Source organism: Bos taurus, chromosome 5 (assembly GCF_002263795.3).
Source record: "Bos taurus isolate L1 Dominette 01449 registration number 42190680 breed Hereford chromosome 5, ARS-UCD2.0, whole genome shotgun sequence".
Lineage (NCBI taxonomy): Eukaryota > Metazoa > Chordata > Mammalia > Artiodactyla > Bovidae > Bos > Bos taurus.
This window is the reverse complement of record NC_037332.1, coordinates 103610072-103630406: the sequence shown is the minus strand read 5'-3', so window position 1 is coordinate 103630406 and position 20335 is coordinate 103610072. Positions and strand designations below refer to the sequence as shown.

General features: G+C 57.8%; 2 protein-coding genes across 2 annotated transcripts; both read left to right on the top strand.

Moving 5' to 3' along the window:
• Positions 1 to 105: 105 nt before the first annotated feature.
• GPR162 (G protein-coupled receptor 162) lies at positions 106 to 5956 on the top strand. The gene is made up of 5 exons (NM_001076217.1): positions 106 to 150; positions 1709 to 3005; positions 3964 to 4153; positions 4738 to 4895; positions 5202 to 5956. Exons 2-5 carry the CDS (start codon positions 2139 to 2141, stop codon positions 5751 to 5753), a joined length of 1767 nt encoding a protein of 588 aa, NP_001069685.1. The 5' UTR covers positions 106 to 150; positions 1709 to 2138; the 3' UTR covers positions 5754 to 5956.
• Positions 5957 to 6920: 964 nt separating this feature from the next.
• On the top strand, positions 6921 to 20290 carry P3H3 (prolyl 3-hydroxylase 3). The gene is made up of 15 exons (XM_059887089.1): positions 6921 to 7430; positions 8269 to 8421; positions 8777 to 8978; positions 9071 to 9202; positions 9670 to 9806; positions 11549 to 11638; positions 12812 to 12864; positions 13018 to 13085; positions 13180 to 13304; positions 17391 to 17492; positions 17770 to 17920; positions 18105 to 18222; positions 18301 to 18376; positions 19462 to 19602; positions 19732 to 20290. The coding sequence occupies exons 1-15, from the start codon at positions 6957 to 6959 to the stop codon at positions 19885 to 19887; spliced, it is 2178 nt and encodes a 725-aa protein (XP_059743072.1). The 5' UTR covers positions 6921 to 6956; the 3' UTR covers positions 19888 to 20290.
• The last annotated feature ends 45 nt before the right edge of the window (positions 20291 to 20335 follow it).

The following is a 20335-nucleotide window of genomic DNA, read 5'->3' as shown; positions in this document are numbered from 1 at the left end:
GAGGCTGGGACGGGCGGGAGGAGGGAGGCCCCGGGGGGAGGAGGGAGGAGGGCCGAGGGCGGCGAGCTGGAGCCGGCAGGCGGCGGGAGCCCGGGCGAGCCGCGTCGCTCGGGTGCGCGGTCTCCATGGCAGTCCTGGGCGCAGCCCGAGGTAAGGCGACCCCGGCCCGCTCCCCCGCGGGCCTCTCCCCTCTCTCCCCGCAGCCCCCCGCCCCCCCGCCCCCACCGGCTCCTTTCCCCTCCGGGCGGCCCCTCCTCCCCGGCCACCTGCTGTCTCTGCCCTGGAGACCGCGGTGGGTGGCAGGCAGGAGGGAGGAGCCGTCCGACCTTACCCCTTCACCCCGAAGGGCAAGGGACCCCTGTCCGCCCCGGTGTCCCTTCGCACGCCCTCCCACCTTCCTCTGATTTCTCTCCGTCCTTCACCTCCTCTGTCTGTCCTTCACATCCTTCCTGCCTGGCTCCCTCTCTGAGTCCCCGCTGTTTCTTCCCGAGCCCACCCTCTGGGCCTGGGTGGGGGTGGGTGGGAAGGGGTCCAAGGCTGTCGCGGAGGGTGCGGGGGTGGGGGGCTCTCCTGACCAATTCCCTCTATCTTCCTCTGGCTGGCCATTGCCATGGCAACTAGGGTGTACTGGGCTCCCAGGGAAGACAAAGGTGGGGGATGGACGAAGGACCTCTGGGGGAGGGGGCAAGGGTCTAAAAGTGTACAGGAAACAGACCTTCCACTGCTGCAGCCCATTTTTATTCGGTTTACCCCAAAGCCGCTATGCCCATCTTTCCTGCCTCCACTCTTTCCAGGGTTTCCTCTTAGCCTCCTCGCCGGGGCTCAGTAAGCTCAGAGTCAACACATCCAGAACACCTTCCTTACCATTAGAGTTAAACGGAGGCTCCGGGCAGGGGAGGAATGAGTGGGGGTCCACGGGTGGGGGGAGTCCGAACCTTATTGAACACCGGGCTTTTCTTCTCAGCCTCCCTCCCCTCTGCTCCCTCCCTCCACCCACCCCCGCCTCTCCAGGGGTCTCTCGTTTTATTCTATTTTCAGATACTATCACTTTGCCCCCTCTTTTTCTCTCTTCTGCTTAAACTCTCCTCCTTCCCCCTGGTTCCCCCCTTTCCATTTCTGGATGCTTCTGATGTCAGCGGTTTCCCTGCCTTTGGGTTCCCTAACCACCCCCCCTCAGTCCCTGCCTCCTTTCTCCCGTCTTCCCAGATCCCTGGTGAGTGGGAGGGTGATCGTGCAGGCTTGGGGAGATGGGGCTGAGCATCAGGACCCCTGGATCCAGGAGTCTGGAAAGCGGGGGAGAGGCCGTACACCCTATCCCAGTTTCCCATGAGCCCTCGGGAAGAAACAAGTCGTGCTTGCCACGGCCGACGTGGCTCTGGGGAGAGACTCGGGGATGTGAAGATAGCGGTTGAGTAGTATTGAGCAGAGGACAGAAAGAGGGACCTGAGGGAGGAAAAATGGCTGACGGTGGATGGGAGATGGGAAGTCAGAATACCTTCTTTCCTGGAGGTCTGGAAGGCAGGGCTCTTATCCGTGTGGAGTGTTGGAGCTCTTATCCGTGGAGGGGGTTAGGGCAGGAGAGTGTTCTGAACGACCTGTGACCCGGAGTAACCAGTCGTTTCTATAATTTCAAGAGAAGAGGGGATTCAGAGCGACTTGGAGACCAGCCCAGGCTCTGCCCCTTCCACACCTCATCTCTCCCTTGCAGTGAGTCCAGGAGGCTGAGCACCACCCCCAGGATCCTTGGGGGCATCTGGAAGACCTCAAGTGGTCAAGAACCAGAGGAAGAAGGGAGCTGGAAGTCCTGGCATGAGGACCGGGGCTCCCCAGCCAGTTTCCTAGTGGGGGAGCTATCAGCTTGTCTCCCCGTTAACGACAAGGATACTTCTGGAAGGGCCCCACCCAAAATGGAGGCTGAGGACCACCTCTGCTGACCCTCAGTCTCCTTCCCTGCCCTCCCGCCGGACCTCAGCTGGGTCAGTCATGCAATGCTGAGCAAGAGGGGTGGCCTAGGGGCGGCCCACCTCACTCTGGGGCAAGGACTGTGGGCGTCATGGGGGTGCGTGTGAGCGGGGCTCCTGGGTGAGACCCAGCCCCCACCCCCAGGAGTTCAAGGGGGGTGGGGGGACTGAGGAAGGATGGCTCGGGGCGGGGCGGGGGCAGAGGAGGCCTCCCTCCGCTCGAACGCGCTGTCCTGGCTGGCCTGCGGGCTGCTGGCGCTGCTGGCCAACGCCTGGATCATCCTTAGCATCTCAGCCAAGCAGCAGAAGCACAAGCCACTGGAGCTGCTGCTCTGCTTCCTGGCGGGCACGCACATCCTCATGGCGGCCGTGCCCCTCACCACCTTTGCTGTGGTGCAGCTGCGGCGCCAGGCCTCCTCCGACTATGACTGGAACGAGAGCATCTGCAAGGTCTTCGTGTCCACCTACTACACGCTGGCCCTGGCCACCTGCTTTACCGTGGCCTCCCTCTCCTACCACCGCATGTGGATGGTGCGTTGGCCCGTCAACTACCGCCTCAGCAACGCCAAGAAGCAGGCACTGCACGCTGTCATGGGCATCTGGATGGTCAGCTTCATCCTCTCCACCCTGCCCTCCATCGGCTGGCACAACAATGGCGAGCGCTACTACGCCCGTGGCTGCCAGTTCATTGTCTCCAAGATCGGCCTGGGCTTTGGCGTCTGCTTCAGCCTCCTGCTGCTTGGGGGCATCGTCATGGGGCTGGTCTGTGTGGCCATCACCTTCTACCAGACGCTGTGGGCCCGGCCCCGGAGGGCTCGGCAGGCCCGGAGAGCGGGGGGTGGGGGTGGGGCTAGGGGGGGTGGGCCAGGGGGCTTGGGTACCCGTCCAGCCTTCGAGGTGCCAGCCATCGTGGTGGAGGATGCCCGGGGGAAGCGGCGGTCCTCGCTGGATGGCTCTGAGTCGGCCAAGACATCTCTGCAGGTCACCAACTTGGTCAGCGCCATCGTCTTTCTCTATGACTCCCTCACAGGGGTACCCATCTTGGTGAGACTGGGGCTCCCTCAAACCCACTCTCTCTCTGATATCCAGACCCCAGCATGATCACCTGACCTCTGACTCCATCAGCCACACAAGCAGCTCCATCATCCATCTTCTCATCTACTCAGCCCCGCTGTGAGCCCCCGTCTCCATTGTCCATCTCATCTCCTAGTTCCCACTATCCCCAGCTCCATAGCGTGTTCTCCAGTGACCAGTACTCAACTCCATCACCTGTGCTCTGTCCATCACCCTGTCCTCTGGCTTCATCATCTATCTTGCAGGGCCACTATTCAGCCCCCCAGAACTATCAACCCGGCTGTTAGGCTCCTTTCTGCACCCCTGAATTCCCTCTGGATGCAATAGGGTCCTGAGCATCCTGGGTGGCAGCCCCACAGAGCTCACCCCACCCAACCCTCAGCTTTCTGCACCCCTGGGTGTATGTGCTCAGTTGCTCAATTGTGTCCTACTCTTTGCGACCCCATGGAGTGCAGCCTGCCAGGCTTCTCTGTCCATGGGATTCTCCAGCCAAGAGTACTGGAGTGGGTTGCCATGCCCTCCTCCAGGGGATCTTCCACACCCAGGGATCGAACTCATGTCTTTTACATCCCCTGCATTGGCAGGCGAGTTCTTTACCACTAGTACCACCTGGGAAGCCCTGTGCATCCCCCTTCTAGTCCTTATTCCTGAATTTCAACTTGTCTTCAAGTTTCCTACACACCTCTGCTCCTCCTCTCTAGACCCCTGGGCTTTCTCTCTGGAACACTCTCCGGATCTTCCTCCCACTCGGTTCATCCATCTTCACTCCAACTTTGCTCTGTGCTCATCCTATGTGATCTGGGCCATCCCTTCCTGACTTCCTACCTCTCCCCTCCCCCAGCTGCACTAGGATGTGGGGTCTGGGGTCGAGGAGGAGCCACTTCGGCTCTGGGCCCTCACCCGGCGCCCTTCCCCTTCCTCCTGCCAGGTGGTGAGTTTCTTTTCCCTGAAGTCGGACTCGGCTCCCCCCTGGATGGTGCTCGCTGTGCTGTGGTGCTCCATGGCACAGACGCTGCTGCTGCCGTCCTTCATCTGGTCCTGCGAGCGCTACCGCGCCGACGTGCGCACGGTGTGGGAGCAGTGCGTGGCTATCATGTCCGAGGAAGACGGCGAAGACGGTCAGAGGAGGGGCTGGGCTTTCGCTTTGCCTCGGCATCGGCTCTCTTTCCTGCCCTTTTCTACCAGCTCACCTCGGGGGTGGGGAGGGGGCTGCTCTGGAGTGCCCCCTGCTGGACAGAACCTGCGGTTTCCTCTGGATGGACTGATTCCCTCTCCCCAAGCATCTCCCCATGCCCACCCACTGATTCCTCCACTCTACTCCCCCTGGAAGCCCACACTACCCAGCTCTGCCTCCACCAGGCAGAGAGACTGAGAAACAGTCTAGAGTCCTAACACAGCCATAAAGGAAGGCTGTGGAACCAAGAGGAAGCTAAGCCTCCCTCCGGAGACTTCCCAACTTCAGGGAGAGTGCCTGGGGGTGGGTGGGTAACTATTTCAAGTAAGCATGTCTGTGTGTATGAATCACTAGAGATTCAGCACTGAACGCAACAGACACTAGCCACTCTTGCTTCTTCTTGGAGCTCACAGACTAATGGAAACAGGAGGATTCTCTGGGGAGCTTCTCAGGGAGTGGGAGCTCTTAAAGGGGGTGGGGAGGTGGGCATTCCCTGCCTCGAACCACTCTGCCCTTTTTCTCTTCTAGATGAGGGCTGTGATGACTATGCAGATGGCCGAGTGTGCAAAGTTCGCTTTGATGCCAACGGGGCCACAGGGCCAGGGGGCAGGGACCCCACCCAAGTAAAGTTGCTACCTGGACGGCACATGCTCTTTCCCCCTCTCGAGAGGGTCCACTACTTACAGGTACGGGACCCAGCAGTACATGTCCCGTTCTGGGCATCCCCTCACTACTTTTCTCCAGTCTGTTATCCCTCACACCCCTCCCTCATCCCCTAGCCCTGGCCTGCAGTGCATGGACGAGGAGGTGGGAGGAGGTGGAAGGAAGGCCTGGTTAGGGTGGTTCCCCATCAGTCAGACCACTCTGAACCAGGTTGCCCCTCAGAGGATGTTTTGCAAAAGTTTAGGGAGTAGAGCCACCTTGCAGGGTCCCCACTTTGGTCCCCTCTTTGTCCCCGCAGTGCTTCAGGGTCTATTTGCTCCTCTCCCCAGGTACCTCTGTCCCGCCGTCTCTCCCACGATGAGACCAACATCTTCTCTACTCCTCGGGCACCAGGCTCCTTCCTGCACAAGTGGTCCTCCTCTGATGACATCCGGGTCCTCCCAGCCCAGAGCCGGGCCCTCGGGGGCCCCCCTGAACACCTGGGACCAAGGCAGAGGCTGGAGGACGAGGAGGATGAGGAGGAGGCTGGAGGCGGGGGGCTGGCCACCCTCCGCCAGTTCCTGGAGGGTGGGGTTCTAGGTTCAGGTGGGGGACCCCCAAGGGGTCCAGGCTTCTTCCGAGAGGAGATCACCACCTTCATCGATGAGACACCTCTGCCTTCTCCAGCCGCCTCGCCGGGGCCCTCTCCTCGCCGGCCCAGGCCTCTGGGGGTCTCACCCCGCCGACTCTCCCTGGGGTCCCCTGATAGCCGAGCCATTGGACTTCCTTTGGGGCTCAGTGCCGGGCGACGCTGCTCCCTGACAGGAGGCGAAGGGAGCACAAAAGCTTGGGGAGGATCCTGGGGCCCAGGGAACCCCATCTTCCCCCAGCTGACCCTGTGAGCCCAAGTGGGCCTGCTGGACTCAGAGAAGGGGGCCTGGGTGGGGAACACCTCTTTCCATTCCTGAGCCTTCAGACTCTGGGGAGATGGGCGGGAACCGGGGCCCAGGAACGCCGGCTGGCTCCCATCCCAGTCACCAGATACCTGCCTCACCTGCCATCCTCCCTAGCAAAATGTATTAAAGTCGAAGTGTTACCATGGAAACCTGTGTGTCCAGTGTGCTGTGGTGGCAGAGGGGATGGTCAGAGGCTTCGGTGGGTGTCCCTGTCATAAAGGACAAAATAGAGCAGGGGTAGTGGACGGAGGCCCAGAAATACACCCGGAGAGAGACAAGTATGCAGACAGTCACAGAGATGGGCTTCTGGGAGCATCTTGGGCTGGGGTGGAGGGGCACGGGGATACACTTGAGTTTGCTGGTGTGAGGTGTGAAGGATCTTTGTTGAGATCTGTGAAGGTGGTTTTAGAGGTTGTCTCTCTCTTCCACGGGCTTTCCTTGTGGCTCAGAACATAAAGAATCTGCCTGCAATGCAGAAGACAGAGTTTGATCCCTGGGTCGGGAAGATACCCTGGAGAAGGAAATGGCAACCCACTCCAGTATTCTGGCCTGGAGAATCCCATGGACAGAGGAGCCTGGCGGGCCACATTGCATGCCTCAGCTCTCCTCCTTTTCCCAAATGTGTATGCGCCCACTTTCTGGGCAGGAAAACGTTTGAGCAGACTTGGTGCAGCATTCTAAAGCTCTTTTTCTTCTACAAGTGTGGGTGGGTGTGCGGGAGGCTTCCACCCTCCTTTTCCTGGGCCCAGAGTGGAGGGGAGCCCAGTCCATCATAGCGATTCCTGTAGGATGGGCCCCCGAGTTTGGAGTCAGGGGTCCTAAGAGGCTCCTCAGGCCTGCTCCAGGTCCGGCTTCTGCCCTGTTCTCTCCACCGTCTGTTTCTCGCTGGACGCCACCCAGCTTGACCTAAAGCCCACGTTCTCCACGTTCTGCCGCAGCCGCGGGCGTCCTCTGACTCCAGTCTCTCTCTCACCCCGGCCTCTCCGGGCTGGGGCTCGGGCGCATCAGCTCCCGGCGGCGCTCCTCCCTCCTCCCCTCCCTCCTCCCCATCCCTCCTTCCTTTCCCCTCCCTCTTCCTTTCCCCTTTTCCTCCCTCTCGCTCTCGGCTCCCGCAGTTCCCTCCTGCAGCCGGCCGGCGGCTCTGGCACGATGCTCCGGCCCCTCCGGTGGCTGCTGCTCCTGTTGCTCCTGCCTCCCCCGGGGTCCCCCGAGCCCCCCGGCCTGGCCCCGCCGTCCCCAGGGGCGCCTCCCCAGGCCCCCGACTTGCTCTACGCAGACGGGCTGCGCGCCTACGCGGCGGGGGCCTGGGCGCCGGCGGTGGCGCTGCTGCGGGAAGCGCTGCGGAGCCGGGCGGCGCTGGGCCGCGTGCGGCGGGATTGCGGGGCGCACTGCGCGGCCGAGCCGGGGGTCTCGCTCCCCGCCGCCCCGGGGCCCGACTCCGGGCCGGGGGCCTGGGAGCCGCTGCTCCTCCGCGCGGCGCTGCGGCGCGCCGAGTGCCTGACCCAGTGCGGGGCGCGGAGGCTGGGCCCCGGGGGCGCGGCGCGGCTCCGGGTGGGGAGCGCGGTCCGGGACGCCTTCCGCCGGCGGGAGCCCTACAACTACCTGCAGAGGGCTTACTACCAGGTGCGTGGCCCGGCCCGGGCCCGGGGTCCTCCTCCAGCTTCCAGGAAGGGGCGGCGAGCAAACGCCGGGACTCGGGTGCGGCTGTGTGGTCAAGACCTCGCCTTTGGAGTCGGTCCTGGCAAACCGGGACCAGTACCTACAGAGTGGGGCACGGCCTCGGGAGGGTGGGAGCAAAGTTGGAAGGGGGTGGAAGCCGACCGAAGATGGAGGGCAGGGGCCTGGAGTTCTAGGAAGTCTTACTGAGACCTACGTGGAGTGACAGCGCCTCTTCCCAGGAATGAAGGGGGGCGGAGACAGGGGCGAGAGACGCAGCTGGAGAGAGGGAACTGGGGGGCGGGTAGCGGGTGAGCACGAGCCTTCGCTTGGGGCAGGAGGGAGCTTTGGGAAAGAAAGAGCAGGTGGGCAAGGTTGAGGGCTCTGGTGTCCGGTCGTGGGACCCTGCCCAGCTACCGGTGTGGTAGCTGTTGCCTACTAACGCCTACGTGGCCGGGGAAGGGGGGCGCCGGTCACACACACCTCAGCTCAGGGTCCTAGAGACCTGCGGCTTTTGCTGGAGGCTAGGGTCACCCCTACATACCCACCTTGCGTGGCCATCACTTCTGCCTTGTCTCTCCAGTGAGGTCCCTCTGCCCACACCCCACCCACTCCAGTCTTTGAGACCCCCTTTCGGTGGCTACCAGACTCCTGAGAGTCCCCACTTACTGGGGGTCTGGAGGTTGGGTGGTGGGCAACTTTCACCTACCAGTCTTCCAGAAGGCTAGGGTGGGGATGTTGGGGAGGGGCAGACTCTGACACCCCTACCCTGGGGGCTGACTCCCCCATCCCTCCCGTGCCTCAGCTGAAGAAGCTGGACTTGGCAGCAGCCGCTGCGCATACCTTCTTTGTGGCAAACCCAGCACACCTGCAGATGCGGGAGGACATGGCTAAGTACAGACGGATGTCAGGGGTTAGGCCCCAGAGCTTCCGGGACCTGGAGACGCCCCCATATTGGGTGAGACCCTCAGCTTGACCCCAGCCCACCCCCCCAGCCTTTGACTGATGGGATACATAGGCCTCGCCCGGCTGTACACTGTACTGGGCATCAAGAAATCCGGGTATGTCCTCTGTGACCCTGATGGGAGGGTCCCTCTCTGGGACCTAGTTTTCTTCCTGAGATTCGCAGTCTCATGTGCTAACATTCGGATTCTCAGGCCTTCCCTGTATTCCCCAAGGTGACCTGAGACCTGGAGTCCAGGCCCCCAGTGAGGCCAATGCCCCTCCCCTTCTTTCTGTCTCCCAATCTATCTTGGCACCCTCCACCCCCGCCCCCAGGATCTTGGGTGACTGACCTCTCCCCTCCCCAACAGGCAGCCTTTGACACCGGCCTGGAACATCTTGGGCGCCAGGAGGCAGGCCTGGCACTGCCCTGGCTGGAGGAGGCCCTGCAGGAGAGCCTGGCCCAGGTGGAGAGCTGCCGGGCTGGCTGTGAGGGGCCGGAGGAACAGGAGAGGGAGGCAGAGGAGGAGGAGGGGACCGGGAGCCAGGGGGGCCTGTATGAGGCCATCGCAGGTAAGGGGCTGGAGTGTGGGGGGCAGGGATCACAGTGTGGTGGGGCGGGGGGAGGTATATCACTAGCTGAATCCCCCTTGTGTCCCCCACAGGGCACTGGACCCGTGTCCTGCAATGCCGGCAGCGCTGTGTGGGGGATGTGGCCACGCGTCCTGGTCGCAGCCTCCCTGTTCCGGACTTCCTTCCCACCCAGCTGAGGCGGCTGCACGAGGCCCACGCTCAGGGTCAGTGGGGGGGAAGGGTGAGCCCCAGGTGGGTGGACTGGGGCTGGGACCCGGAGAATGAAGGCCTGTCTCTGATGGTACCCGGAGGTCCACCTCTCCATCCTTCCATCTATCTCTGCATCTGAGTAGGTCGGGACTCCCTGGGGACCATAACCTCGGAGGACTCTGGCTCTCCATTGTGGGAAGCTTGGGAGCTGGGTCACAGGGCTCCTTCTGTCCTCGCTGCTTCTCACTTTCCTTTCTTCTCTCCTCTCTTCCTCCCCTCTGAACTCTGCCCATACAGCCCAGGTATGTTCCAGGAAGCTTTGGAAAGAAGCAATGGATGAGCCTGTCTGCCGGGTGGGATGGGTCACTGGGAGACCACCTTTTTCTGGTCTGCCTCTGTCCCCTGGCTCTTGGCCCTGCCCAGGGATGACTGGGGTGCTTGGTCTCTGGGCCGCACCCCCAAGCTGTTGCTCTGTCCCCAGTGGGGAATCTGTCCCAGGCTATGGAGAATGTCCTGAGCTTCCTGCTCTTCTACCCAGAGGATGAGGCTGCCAAGACAGCTCTGGACCGGTACCAGGCCCAGCTGGGGGAGCCAAGACCTGGCCTCGGGCCCAGAGAGGTACCCCCTACTCACTTACCCTGTTGATGTGTGCTAAGTTGCTCAGTTATGTCTGACTCTTTGGGACCCCATGGACTGTAGCCCACCAGGCTCCTCTGTCCATGGGATTTCCAGGGCAATAACACTGGAGTAGGTGGCCATTCCCTTCTCCAGCTCACCCTGTGAGGTCGTCCTAAATCAGACAAATACAGTGGAAAAGTCACCTGGACCCACCCCCCCATTCTGGCCAAAGGCGACCCCAAGTCCAGCATCTGGCCTTGTCTCCACTCCCTGCTCCCCACTTCAGGCTATCTTTCTTTTTTTCTTAACTTATTTCAGCTGCACTTGGTCTTCATGTGGCCCACAGGCTCATCTCCTTAGCACATTGGTTTTCTCCAGTTGGTGCACGCCTTCTCTTGTTGCAGTGTGTGGGCTTAGTTGCCCTGCGGCTTGGGGGATCTTAGTTCCCTGACCAGGGATCGAACCCATGTCCTCTGCATTGGAAGGTGGTTTCTTTTTTTAGCAGAAACATTACTGACAATGGTTCACATAGTCAAAGTGAAGTGAAAGTGAATCACTTAATTGTGTCCCACTCTTTGCGACCCCACTGACTGTACAGTCCATGGAATTCTCCAGGCCAGAATACTGGAGTGGTAGCCTTTCCCTTATCCAGGGGATCTTCTTAACCCAGGGATCGAAACCAGGTCTCCTGCATTGCAGGTGGATTCTTTACCAACTGAGCTATCAGGGAAGCCCTCCCGTATAGTCAAAGTTATGGTTTTTCCAGTAGTCATGTATGGTTTTGGAAGTTGGACCATGAACAAAGCTGAACACCGAAGAATTGATGCTTTCGAACTGTGATGCTGGAGAATACTCCTGAGAGTCCCTTGGACTGCAAGGAGATCCAACCAGTCAATCCTAAAAGAAGTTAGTCCTGGATAGTCATTGGAAGGACTGATGCTGAAGCTGAAGCTCCAATACCTTGGCCACCTGATTCAAAGAACTGACTCACTGGAAAAGACCCTGATGCTGGGAAGGATTGAAGGCAGGAGGAGAAGGGGATGACAGAGGACAAGATGGTTAGATGGCATCACTGACTCAGTGGACATAAGTCTGAGCAGGGTCTGGGGGTTGGTGACGGACAAGGAAGCCTGGCGGGCTGCAGTCCATGGCATCACAAAGAGTTGGACATGACTGAGCAACTGAACTGAACTGGGTTGTTTGTTTATTTATTTATTTTGGCTGTGCTGATTGCTGCATGGGCTTTGGATGGAACCTGTGTCTTCTCATTGGCAGGCAGATTTTTTGTTGTTAAGATTTTTTTTTTTAATGTGGACAGTTTTTTTTTTTTTAAGCCTTTATTGAATTTGTTACAGTCTTGTTTCTATTTTATGATTTTTGCATTTTGGCTGCAAGGCATGTGAGATCTGAGTTTCCCAACTAGGAACTGAATCCTCACTCCCTGTATCAGAAGGCAAAGTCTTAACTACTGGACCACCAGGGAAGTCCCCTGGCTCTACTCCTGAGTCCAAGCCAGCCTTCTTCCCTTAAACTCACCCCTGCTTGCCCCAACCTGTGCACAAGTGGGCACGTGTGTGTACACACACACACACACAACTCCCAGTCTGAGCTCGGAGACCCTAACTGCCAAGGGAGGAGGGTTGGACAGAGCGGCAGGACCAGGGTTGGGGAGCCTGTGGGCTGCCCTGCTCTCTTCCAGCCTTAACTCTCCCCCTCCCGCTGTCCACTCCTGCTGTCCCCAGGACATCCAGCGCTTCGTCCTTCGATCCCTGGGGGAGAAGAGACAGCTGTACTATGCTGTGGAGCACCTGGGGGCCAGCTTCAAGGATCCCGTGAGTGACCCCGCTTCTCCCCCTGGCCGCCCCCAGGAGGGGGACAGCAGCAGTGCCCTACAGGAGGTGCCACGTCCCTCCTCAACAGCACGTCTCATTTCTCCACAACCCCATGAGGCTTGGAGAGGACTCTGTGCCCCAGGGTCACAGGCAGCTTTGGGATCACACAGGCCTAGGTGTTGGTGTCTCTGCCGCAGACAAGCTCTGCACCTTTGCTCGCTCGGCCTCAACTTCCCTGTAAAATGGGAGCACCATACTTACAGCTCTGTTGAAGCCGTGTCACTTGCTACGAAGTACAGGAAAGTCTGCTGCTGGTTTTCGTACTCTTCTTTCTGTGGTAGTTTTGAGGGGAAACTGAAAGGCAGAGATTATTCTCCCTAGTGCTCCAGCGTCAGGCAGGCTCCCCCAGTCTTCTTGCTATCTTGCTATTTTTGAAGCCGGTATTTCCTAACTGGGAGAAAAGGGGCTGTCCCTACTCTGCCCGGTAGGTGTCGCTAGCATCCCTGAGTCATGGCCATCAGAGATGTTTGCAGACATCGCCCTGTCCCCTAACTGACAAGTCTGTTTGGGCACCGTCGCTTAAATCCCAATCCTGTCTTTATGGGCTGTGTGACCTTGGGCATGTTACTTTATGTCTTTGTGTCTCAGAGCCCTCAACTGCAAAATGGGCACATTAATACAACCTGTTTGATAAGACTATTGTAAACTTTAAATGATAAACTCCACATCTGTATAGAAAGCTCTTCCCCGGTGGCTCAGATGGTAAAGCATTTGCCTGCAACGCAAGAGACTAGGGTTCCATCTCTGGGTGGGGAAGATCCCCTGAAGAAGGGAGTGGCAACCCACTCCAGTATTCTTGCCTGGAGAATCCCATGGACAGAGGAATCTGGCAGGCTACAGTCCATGGGGTCGCAGAGTCGGACACGACTGAGCGACTAACACACATATAAAGCTCTTAAAAAAGCACCTGGCAAACAGTGCTTTGTAAGTTGTTGTTATTATTATTGCGGTGTTTGGCCCAGTGCCCATGGCTCCTGACAATGAGTCCAGGGCTTCCCCATCTCCACCTTCCCCTCTGGAAGCAGGAGGACTTTAGTATGGTAGCCCATGGTCTACCATCAAGGACTCAGAGGTGGACTTGGCAGGTGATGGTTCTTTTCCTGACCATCCCAGGACCCCTGGACCCCAGCTGCCTTCATCCCTGAGGCCCTCAGAGAAAAGCTCAGGTAGGAGGTGCCTTGCGGTAGGAGGAGGGGCGTGGCCTGGGTGGGAGGGGCGTGGCCTGGGTGGAAGGTAAGGGGAGGAGTCCTAGGAGGCGGGGTCTGAGAAGATGGGTCTGGACTGGCCTGTGTTCACTGAGCATGTTTCTCACCCCTGAGAGAGGATCAGGAGAAGAGGCCGTGGGACGATGAGCCTCCACAACCGAAGCCCCTGACTCACTGGAAGGGTGAGTTCCTGGGACAGCAGGAGGCAGGAGCCTGGAAGGGGCTGGGTCTGCCCTCGGGGGACCATCAACCCCCTGCCCTGTCCCTCCCCCGCAGATGTCCTCCTCATGGAGGGAGTAACCCTGACCCAGGACGCGAGGCAGCTGAACGGGTCGGAGCGAGCCGTGCTGGACGGGCTGCTCACCCCGGCCGAGTGTGGGGTGCTGCTGCAGCTGGCCAAGGTGAGAGGACCTGTAAGGAGGTGGCACAGTGCTACTGGAGGAGCCTCAGGCACAGCTGCCTGCCCCCTTGCTCTTGGCCTGTCCCCTCCTCGCCACCCTCCCCACTCCCCTGCCCTCTCAGACCCTCCAGTGGGGACTGCTGAGGTTCTCTCCCTCCAGAGGACAAGTTCCTTTTCCTCTCAACTTAACGAACATGGGGCTTCCCCAATGACAGCTCAGCCGGTAAAGAATCCACCTGCAATGCAGAAGACACGGGAGGTGCAGGGTCAATCCCTGGAAAAAGCCCCTGGAGGAGGAAGTGGCACCCCACTCCAGTATTCTTGCGTGGAGAATCCCATGGACAGAGAAGCCTGGTGGATTACAGTCCAAAGGGTAGCAAAGAGTTGGACATGACTGAGTGACTAAGCTGACATGGCATAGCTGTCATGGGCTGGACATTTTACAGAAGTTTGCTAGAAACTGATAGGAAGAACAAAACAAAAACCGTAAATGCATCAAAAAGGGTGGGTGTGCAGGTGAAGATGCCTTTGTTGGCTGAGAGCTTAGTTATTGGCTCTGCACACAGACAGGCTGCTTCTCCATCATCACGTCTCTCCTAGATGGGGCTAAATGATCTGTATTCACCAGGTTGAGTCTGCCAATATATGAAACTTCAGTCTCACTCTGGGTTTGTTCCTCTCGGAGTCCCTGGTGTGTACTGGAAGTACCCAGGTTCCAGGGAGAGGCAGATAAACACAGACTGTACATTTGGGAACTCAGTGTACAGAGAAGGCATCAGGCATGGAGACATAATCACAGCAGGTGGTGAGTTTGATAAAAGATGTACTCATCCAATTAGAAGCACCAAGATGAAAGTCACAGAAGAATTCCTGGAAGGGGTGGCATTTGAGCTTCATCTTAAGCATGAGTTAACCAGACAGCATGAGTTGCCAACATCCGTTGGATCATAGAAAAAGCAAGAGAATTCCAGAAAAACATCTACTTCTGCTTCGTTGGTTATGCTAAAGCTTTTGACTGTGGAGAAACAACAGCACACTGTGGAAAATTCTTAAAGAGATGAGAACACCAGACCACCTCACCTGCCTCCTGAGAAACCTGTATGCAGGTCCAGAAGCAAAATTTAGAACCAGACGTGGAACAATTGGGAAAGGAGTACATCAAGGGTGTATATTGTCACCCTGCTTATTTAACTTCTTTGCAGAGTACATCATGTGAAATGGCGGGATGGATGAAGCACAAGCCAGAATCAAGATTGTCAGGAGAAATATCAATAACCTCAGATATGCCAGTGACACAACCCTTATGGCAAAAAGCAAAGAGTAACTAAAGAGCCTCTTATGGGGACTTCCCTGGTGGTCCAATGGCTAAGACTTCGTGCTCCCAGTGCAGGGGGACCGGGTTCTATCCCTGCTGCAAATAAGAGTTCATGTGCGGCAATGAAAGATCCTGAGTGTTGCAACTAAGACCCGGCTCAGTAAAATAAATAAGTAAATAAAATATTAAAAAAATAAAGAGCCCCTTATGATGATGAAAGAGTAGAGTGAAAAAGCTGGCTTAAAACTCAACATTCAGAAAATGAAGATCATGGCATCTGGTCCCATCACCTCATGGCAAATAGATGGGGAAACAATGGAAACAGTGACAGACTTTATTTTCTTGGGCTCCCAAATCACTGCAGATGGTGACTGCAGCCATGAAATTAAAAGATGCTCCTTGGAGGAAAAGCTATGACAAACCTAGGTGGCATATTAAAAAAGCAGAGACATTACTTTGCCAGCAAAGGTCGGTCTAGTCAAAGCTATGGTTTTTGCAGTAGTCATGTATGGATGTGAGAGTTGGACCATAAAGAAGGCTGAGCACTGAAGTATTGATGCTTTTGAACTGTGGTGCTGGAGAAGACTCCTGAGAGTCCCTTGGACTTCAAGGTGAAAGAATAGAGTGAAAGTGTAGAGTTGATCCAACCAGTCAATCCTAAAAGAAGTTAGTCCTGGATATGCATTGGAAGGACTGTTGCTGAAGCTAAAGCGCCAATACTTTGGCCACCTGATCCGAAGAACTGACTCACTGGAAAAGACCCTGATGCTGGGAAAGATTGAAGGCAGGAGGAGAAGGGGATAACAGAGGACAAGATGGTTGGATGGCATCACCGACTCAATGAACATGACTTTGAGCAAACTCTGGGAGATAGTGAAGGACAGGGAAGCCTGGCGTGCTGCAGTCCATGGGGCTGCAAAGAGTCAGACTGGACTGAGCGACTGAACAACAGCAACAACAACCAGATAGAGAAGGGAGGAAAATCAGGCTGCCGGGAAGAAAAATGAGGGGGCGGGGTTTGGGAACTGGAGTGGAGCACAGGAGTTCAGAGCATGGGCATACCCAGCAGGAATTACCTGTGTGGTCTTGGGCCATGTATTTCAACATCTGTGAGCCTCGTTTCCTCCTCTACAAAACAGGGCTAAACACAGTGGTTTTGTTGTAGGGCTGTTATGAGGATTAAATGAGTCAGTACATGGTAAAGCTCTTGGAAGAATGTGCAAATACTCAGTATGAGCTGTTGCTATTATCATCAGGCTGTGTATTATCCAGGGGCAGGAATGGGGAGGAGGCGCGGGTTGAGAGATGGGTGAGGACCTCTGTACCCTGCCAAGGAGTTTGGGCTCTCTTTGTAGATGGTGGACAGTTTACTGAAGGATTTAAGGAGGTGTGGATTGTTGTCTTCTGCAGAACTCCAAAGTGCAGGGTCTGGAGACTTCGTCCTATAGGACCGGGAGCGCCCTCCAGTGGCAGCACAGAGAATGCAATGGAACAGGGAAGTGAGGAGGAGCTTAGGGGTGACAGCCCTAGGATAGGTCTCATTTCAAGGCAGTGAAGACGAGGACAGATGAGAAATATTTAGAAACTCAAAGAAAGAGAATTTAAGGACTAAATCAATGTGTGTATGTGGGGGTGCTCAGTCTTGTCCAACCTTTTGGGACCCCATGGAGCCACCAGGCTCCTTTGTCCATGGGGTTGTCCAGGCAAGAATACTGGAGTGGGTTGCCATTTCCTCCTCCAGGGGATCTTCCTGACCCAGGGACTGAACCTACATCTCTTATGTCTCCTGCATTGGCAGGCGAGTTCTTTATCACTAGCGCCTCAGAGGAAATCTATGTGAGTGATGAAGAATGAACTCAAGGGGAACTCCCCAGTATCAGCTATCCCCTAACCTCTGCCAGGGCGCTTGCAAGGTTGTAACTCTGCTTTAATTTTCCATGTGATACATCACTGTCTGAATTGACTTGGTTTGTTTATCTCAAAATATGAAGCCCATAGTAGCAGGGACTTTTCGTGTTCACAGTTGAGTCCCCAGTGCCCAGAACAGTGCCTGGCACATGGGGCTCAATGCCTACTGAATGGATGGATGAATGAATGAAAGCTTGAAATGAAAGCTCTGAGAGGCTTAAATGGCCTCTCAGAGATGAGGCTTATGTATGGGGTAACTAGACAGTGGTACTTTGAGCTTCAAAAAGCAGACTGAATAGAAAAAAGGAAGAAAAAGCAGACTGAAGAGGTGTCAGTAAAGGGTGATGAGAGTTGAGGCAGCTGGGGAATTTGGAGTCAGCATCAAGGGTTCCCACATTCTCCAAGAGTGTGTCAGGTGAGAAGGGATGGGAGAGAGATGTGTTGGCTGGTGCCATGTCCCCACTTCAGGTCCGCGAAGACCCGGCCCAACTGTCAAACCTCTGGCCAGGGTCTTGCTCCAGAAAGACTCCTCTGTTCTCAGCCCGTCAGAACGAGCGTTTGAGCCCTTCCTGCCCCTTTCCCTGCTGTCCTGACCTCCCGGAGGCCCTTCCCCACTGTAGGAAGCCCTCCAGAGTCCTATGCACAGTCCCCTTGGCCAGTGGGGTTCCAGATGTTTACCAGGAGTGACCACTCAGACATGGAATTAGTCATTCTCTGGAAGGGGCAGCAGCTCAGAGAACCGCAGGAGCTTCCAGCCTCTTCCAGGGACTGGCTGGTTGGAGGGAGGGCTGTGTAGCCCTGTGAGGTGGGCGGTAGCCCAGGTCTGGGCAGGGTGACCCCACAGCCAACTCCCTCTCTGCTTAGGATGCAGCTGAGGCTGGAGCCAGGTCTGGCTATCGGGGTCGCCGCTCCCCACACACCCCCCACGAACGCTTTGAGGGGCTCACGGTGCTCAAGGCCGCACAGGTAAGAGGAGACACGGAACTGGAGAAGAGGGCTGGTCTCTCTGCCTGTGGAGGGCTCTTCTGGGACTCAGAGGAGTTCTTGGCCCAGGACTGATGGAGGGGGCTCCCCACTGAGGGACCCAGGTTGTTGTCACGGAGACAATGGAAAGAGCGGTCTGGGCTGGGTTGATGGGCAGCTGCAAGCCCCAAACCGTGGGTGGAGTGCAGTGGAGGTGGGGTAGGGGCTGGGACCAGCCTTGCCACATCTCCCCTTCCCCACCCTTTATTCTCTGCCACAGCTGGCCCGGGCTGGGGCGGTGGGCAGTCAGGGTGCCCAGCTGCTCCTGGAGGTGAGCGAGCGGGTGCGGAGCCTAACCCAGGCCTACTTCTCCCCCGACCGGCCCCTGCATCTCTCCTTCACCCACCTGGTGTGCCGGAGCGCCATAGAAGGTAACCGCCAGGGCCCCCCACCTCAGGGCCCCTCAGGGCCCTGCACACCCTCAGTACCCCTGCTGTGTGGGTTTCCATCTTCACTGCAGGAGGACTGACTCCCCTGCCCAGCGGGGGCTCAGCTGTGACCCTGGATCTGTAGGGTGGGTGTGGGTGGGCGCCCACCAGGCCCTTGGCTTCCCAGGGGAGCAGGCGCAGCGCATGGACCTGAGCCACCCGGTGCACGCCGACAACTGTGTCCTGGATCCTGACACCGGGGAGTGCTGGCGGGAGCCCCCAGCCTACACCTACCGAGACTACAGGTGGGCGGCCCTCCAGGGGTTGGGCGGGGTGCCTGGCTGGGGTCTCACTGCCTGCCTCCTGTCTTCCTCTCTCTCCAGTGGACTCCTCTACCTCAACGATGACTTCCAGGGCGGGGACCTGTTCTTCACGGAGCCCAACGCCCTCACAGTCACGGTAACTGATGGGAAGCGGGGCAGGGTGGGGAGGGGAGCAGGGAGCCCAGCCATAGGCTGGGGATTCAAAACAGAGGGTGCCCAGAGGCAAATGCTGGGAAACGGCAGGGGCCACCTTTGTTGTTGTTTAGTCGCCAAGTTGTGTCCGACTCTTTGTGACGCCATGGACTGCAGCAGGCCAGGCTTCCCTGTCCTTCACTATCTCCCGGAGTTTGCTTAAACTTGCGTTCATTGAGTCAACCCTCTCCTTTCCGGCTTCTGCAGCATCTCCCCACTCTTGTCTGTTCAGGGGCTCTCCTAGCCCCTCCCAGGAGACCTCCAAGGGGCCCCTCCAGGCCCTGCCTTCAGTGATCACCTCACTTCCTATAGGAGGGCAGGTGAGGGACTTCCCTGGTTGGTCCTGTGGCTGAGACTCTGTGCCCCCAATGCAGGAGGCCCTGCTTCGATCCCTGGTCGGGGAACTAGATTCTGCATGCTGCAACTGAAAAATCCCGTGTGTTGTAACTAAAACCCAGTACAGCCAAATAAATAAATAATAAATAACTAAATAAATAATAAAAAAAACTCAAAAATAAATAAATAAAGGAGGGCGGCTGAAGCACAGGACTCTAAGCCTCTACTCCAGGTAGAAGCTCAGGTCTAGGACCAGCAGAAGGACCGGAGCAGTGATTTTTCATTGTGCATTGCTCTGCCTTATCCGTTTAGCTTCTTCTCTGCTCACCACCACCAGCTCCCCATCATCCAATCCCTCTCTGGGGTGGAAAATGTCCCCAAGACCCTGATGCCCAGAACCCAGAGTCTGGTTGGGCAGAGGGTGGGCAGGAGAAGCAGGGCACAGGGGCAGACAGAGTCCCTTCTCCTTTTGCCTCCAACTCCTCCAGCCTCCAGTCTGGCATTCAGTGCTCCCAAGTGGAGGCCTGGTTGCCACTTGCCCCAAGATAGTCCCTGAACTACGGAGGGGACGCAGTGGGCAAGAAAGCTTCCACTGTCTGAGCCCCAACCCCGTCCTGCTCCAGGGAGTCAGGGTCAAGGTCTCTGAAGACCTCTCCCTGGAGCTGAATCTGCCATCCACCCCCCCAACCCCAGGCACAGGTTCGTCCTCGCTGCGGCCGCCTCGTGGCCTTCAGCTCAGGCGTGGAGAATCCCCACGGTGTGTGGGCCGTGACACGCGGGCGGCGCTGTGCCCTGGCACTGTGGCACACCTGGGCCCCTGAGCACAGGGAGCAGGTGAGCAGGCGGTGGGGCTTGGCACCCTGGCGGGCGAGGGGCGGGGCTGAGATGACCCAGGGAGAGTCCTGGGAGAGGGCGGATGCTGGTGGGGGGAAATCAGCCTCGACCCTCCTCCTCACTCTCCAGGAGTGGATGGAAGCCAAAGAGCTGCTGCGGGGGCCAGAGAAGGATGAAGGAGAAGATGTGGCCAGCAGGGACCCCGGCCCAGAACCCCCCAGCCGCAGGCTTCCGCGGCTCCAGGACAAGGCTGGGAAGCCGCCTCGCATTCGAGAGGAGTTGTGAGGGGGCTGGCCCAGATCCTTGGGGATATGGCCACTTGACTTGTGGAGGGTCTGCCTTAATGCCGGGGACCTCTGGGAAGCCCCCGTGTGACCACCGCAGTACAGCGAGCCCTCCATCCCTGTACCCTGCCATCTTGGGGATCACCAGGGCCGTGCAACCCTGAACTCAGAGGACCCTTTACAGACTTAGCCTGGGGACTGGCCTGGGGACTGGCCTGGGCCCAGCCAGGATGGACCTCCAGGCCTAGGACAGACAGAAGATGGGCAAGGCCGAAGTGGAAAGAACTGGCAGGGGGTAGGGCCCGAGCGGGTGCTGTAAATGAGGAAGATGAGAGAGAGGGTCGCCCCCGCCTGCCTTCCTCAGCCTGTCAATAAAGATCCTGACCATCCCTCTGCTGGGGCCAGTCAAGTGTATCGTGGTTTCCATGGTGGTTGGAGGTGGGAGACGC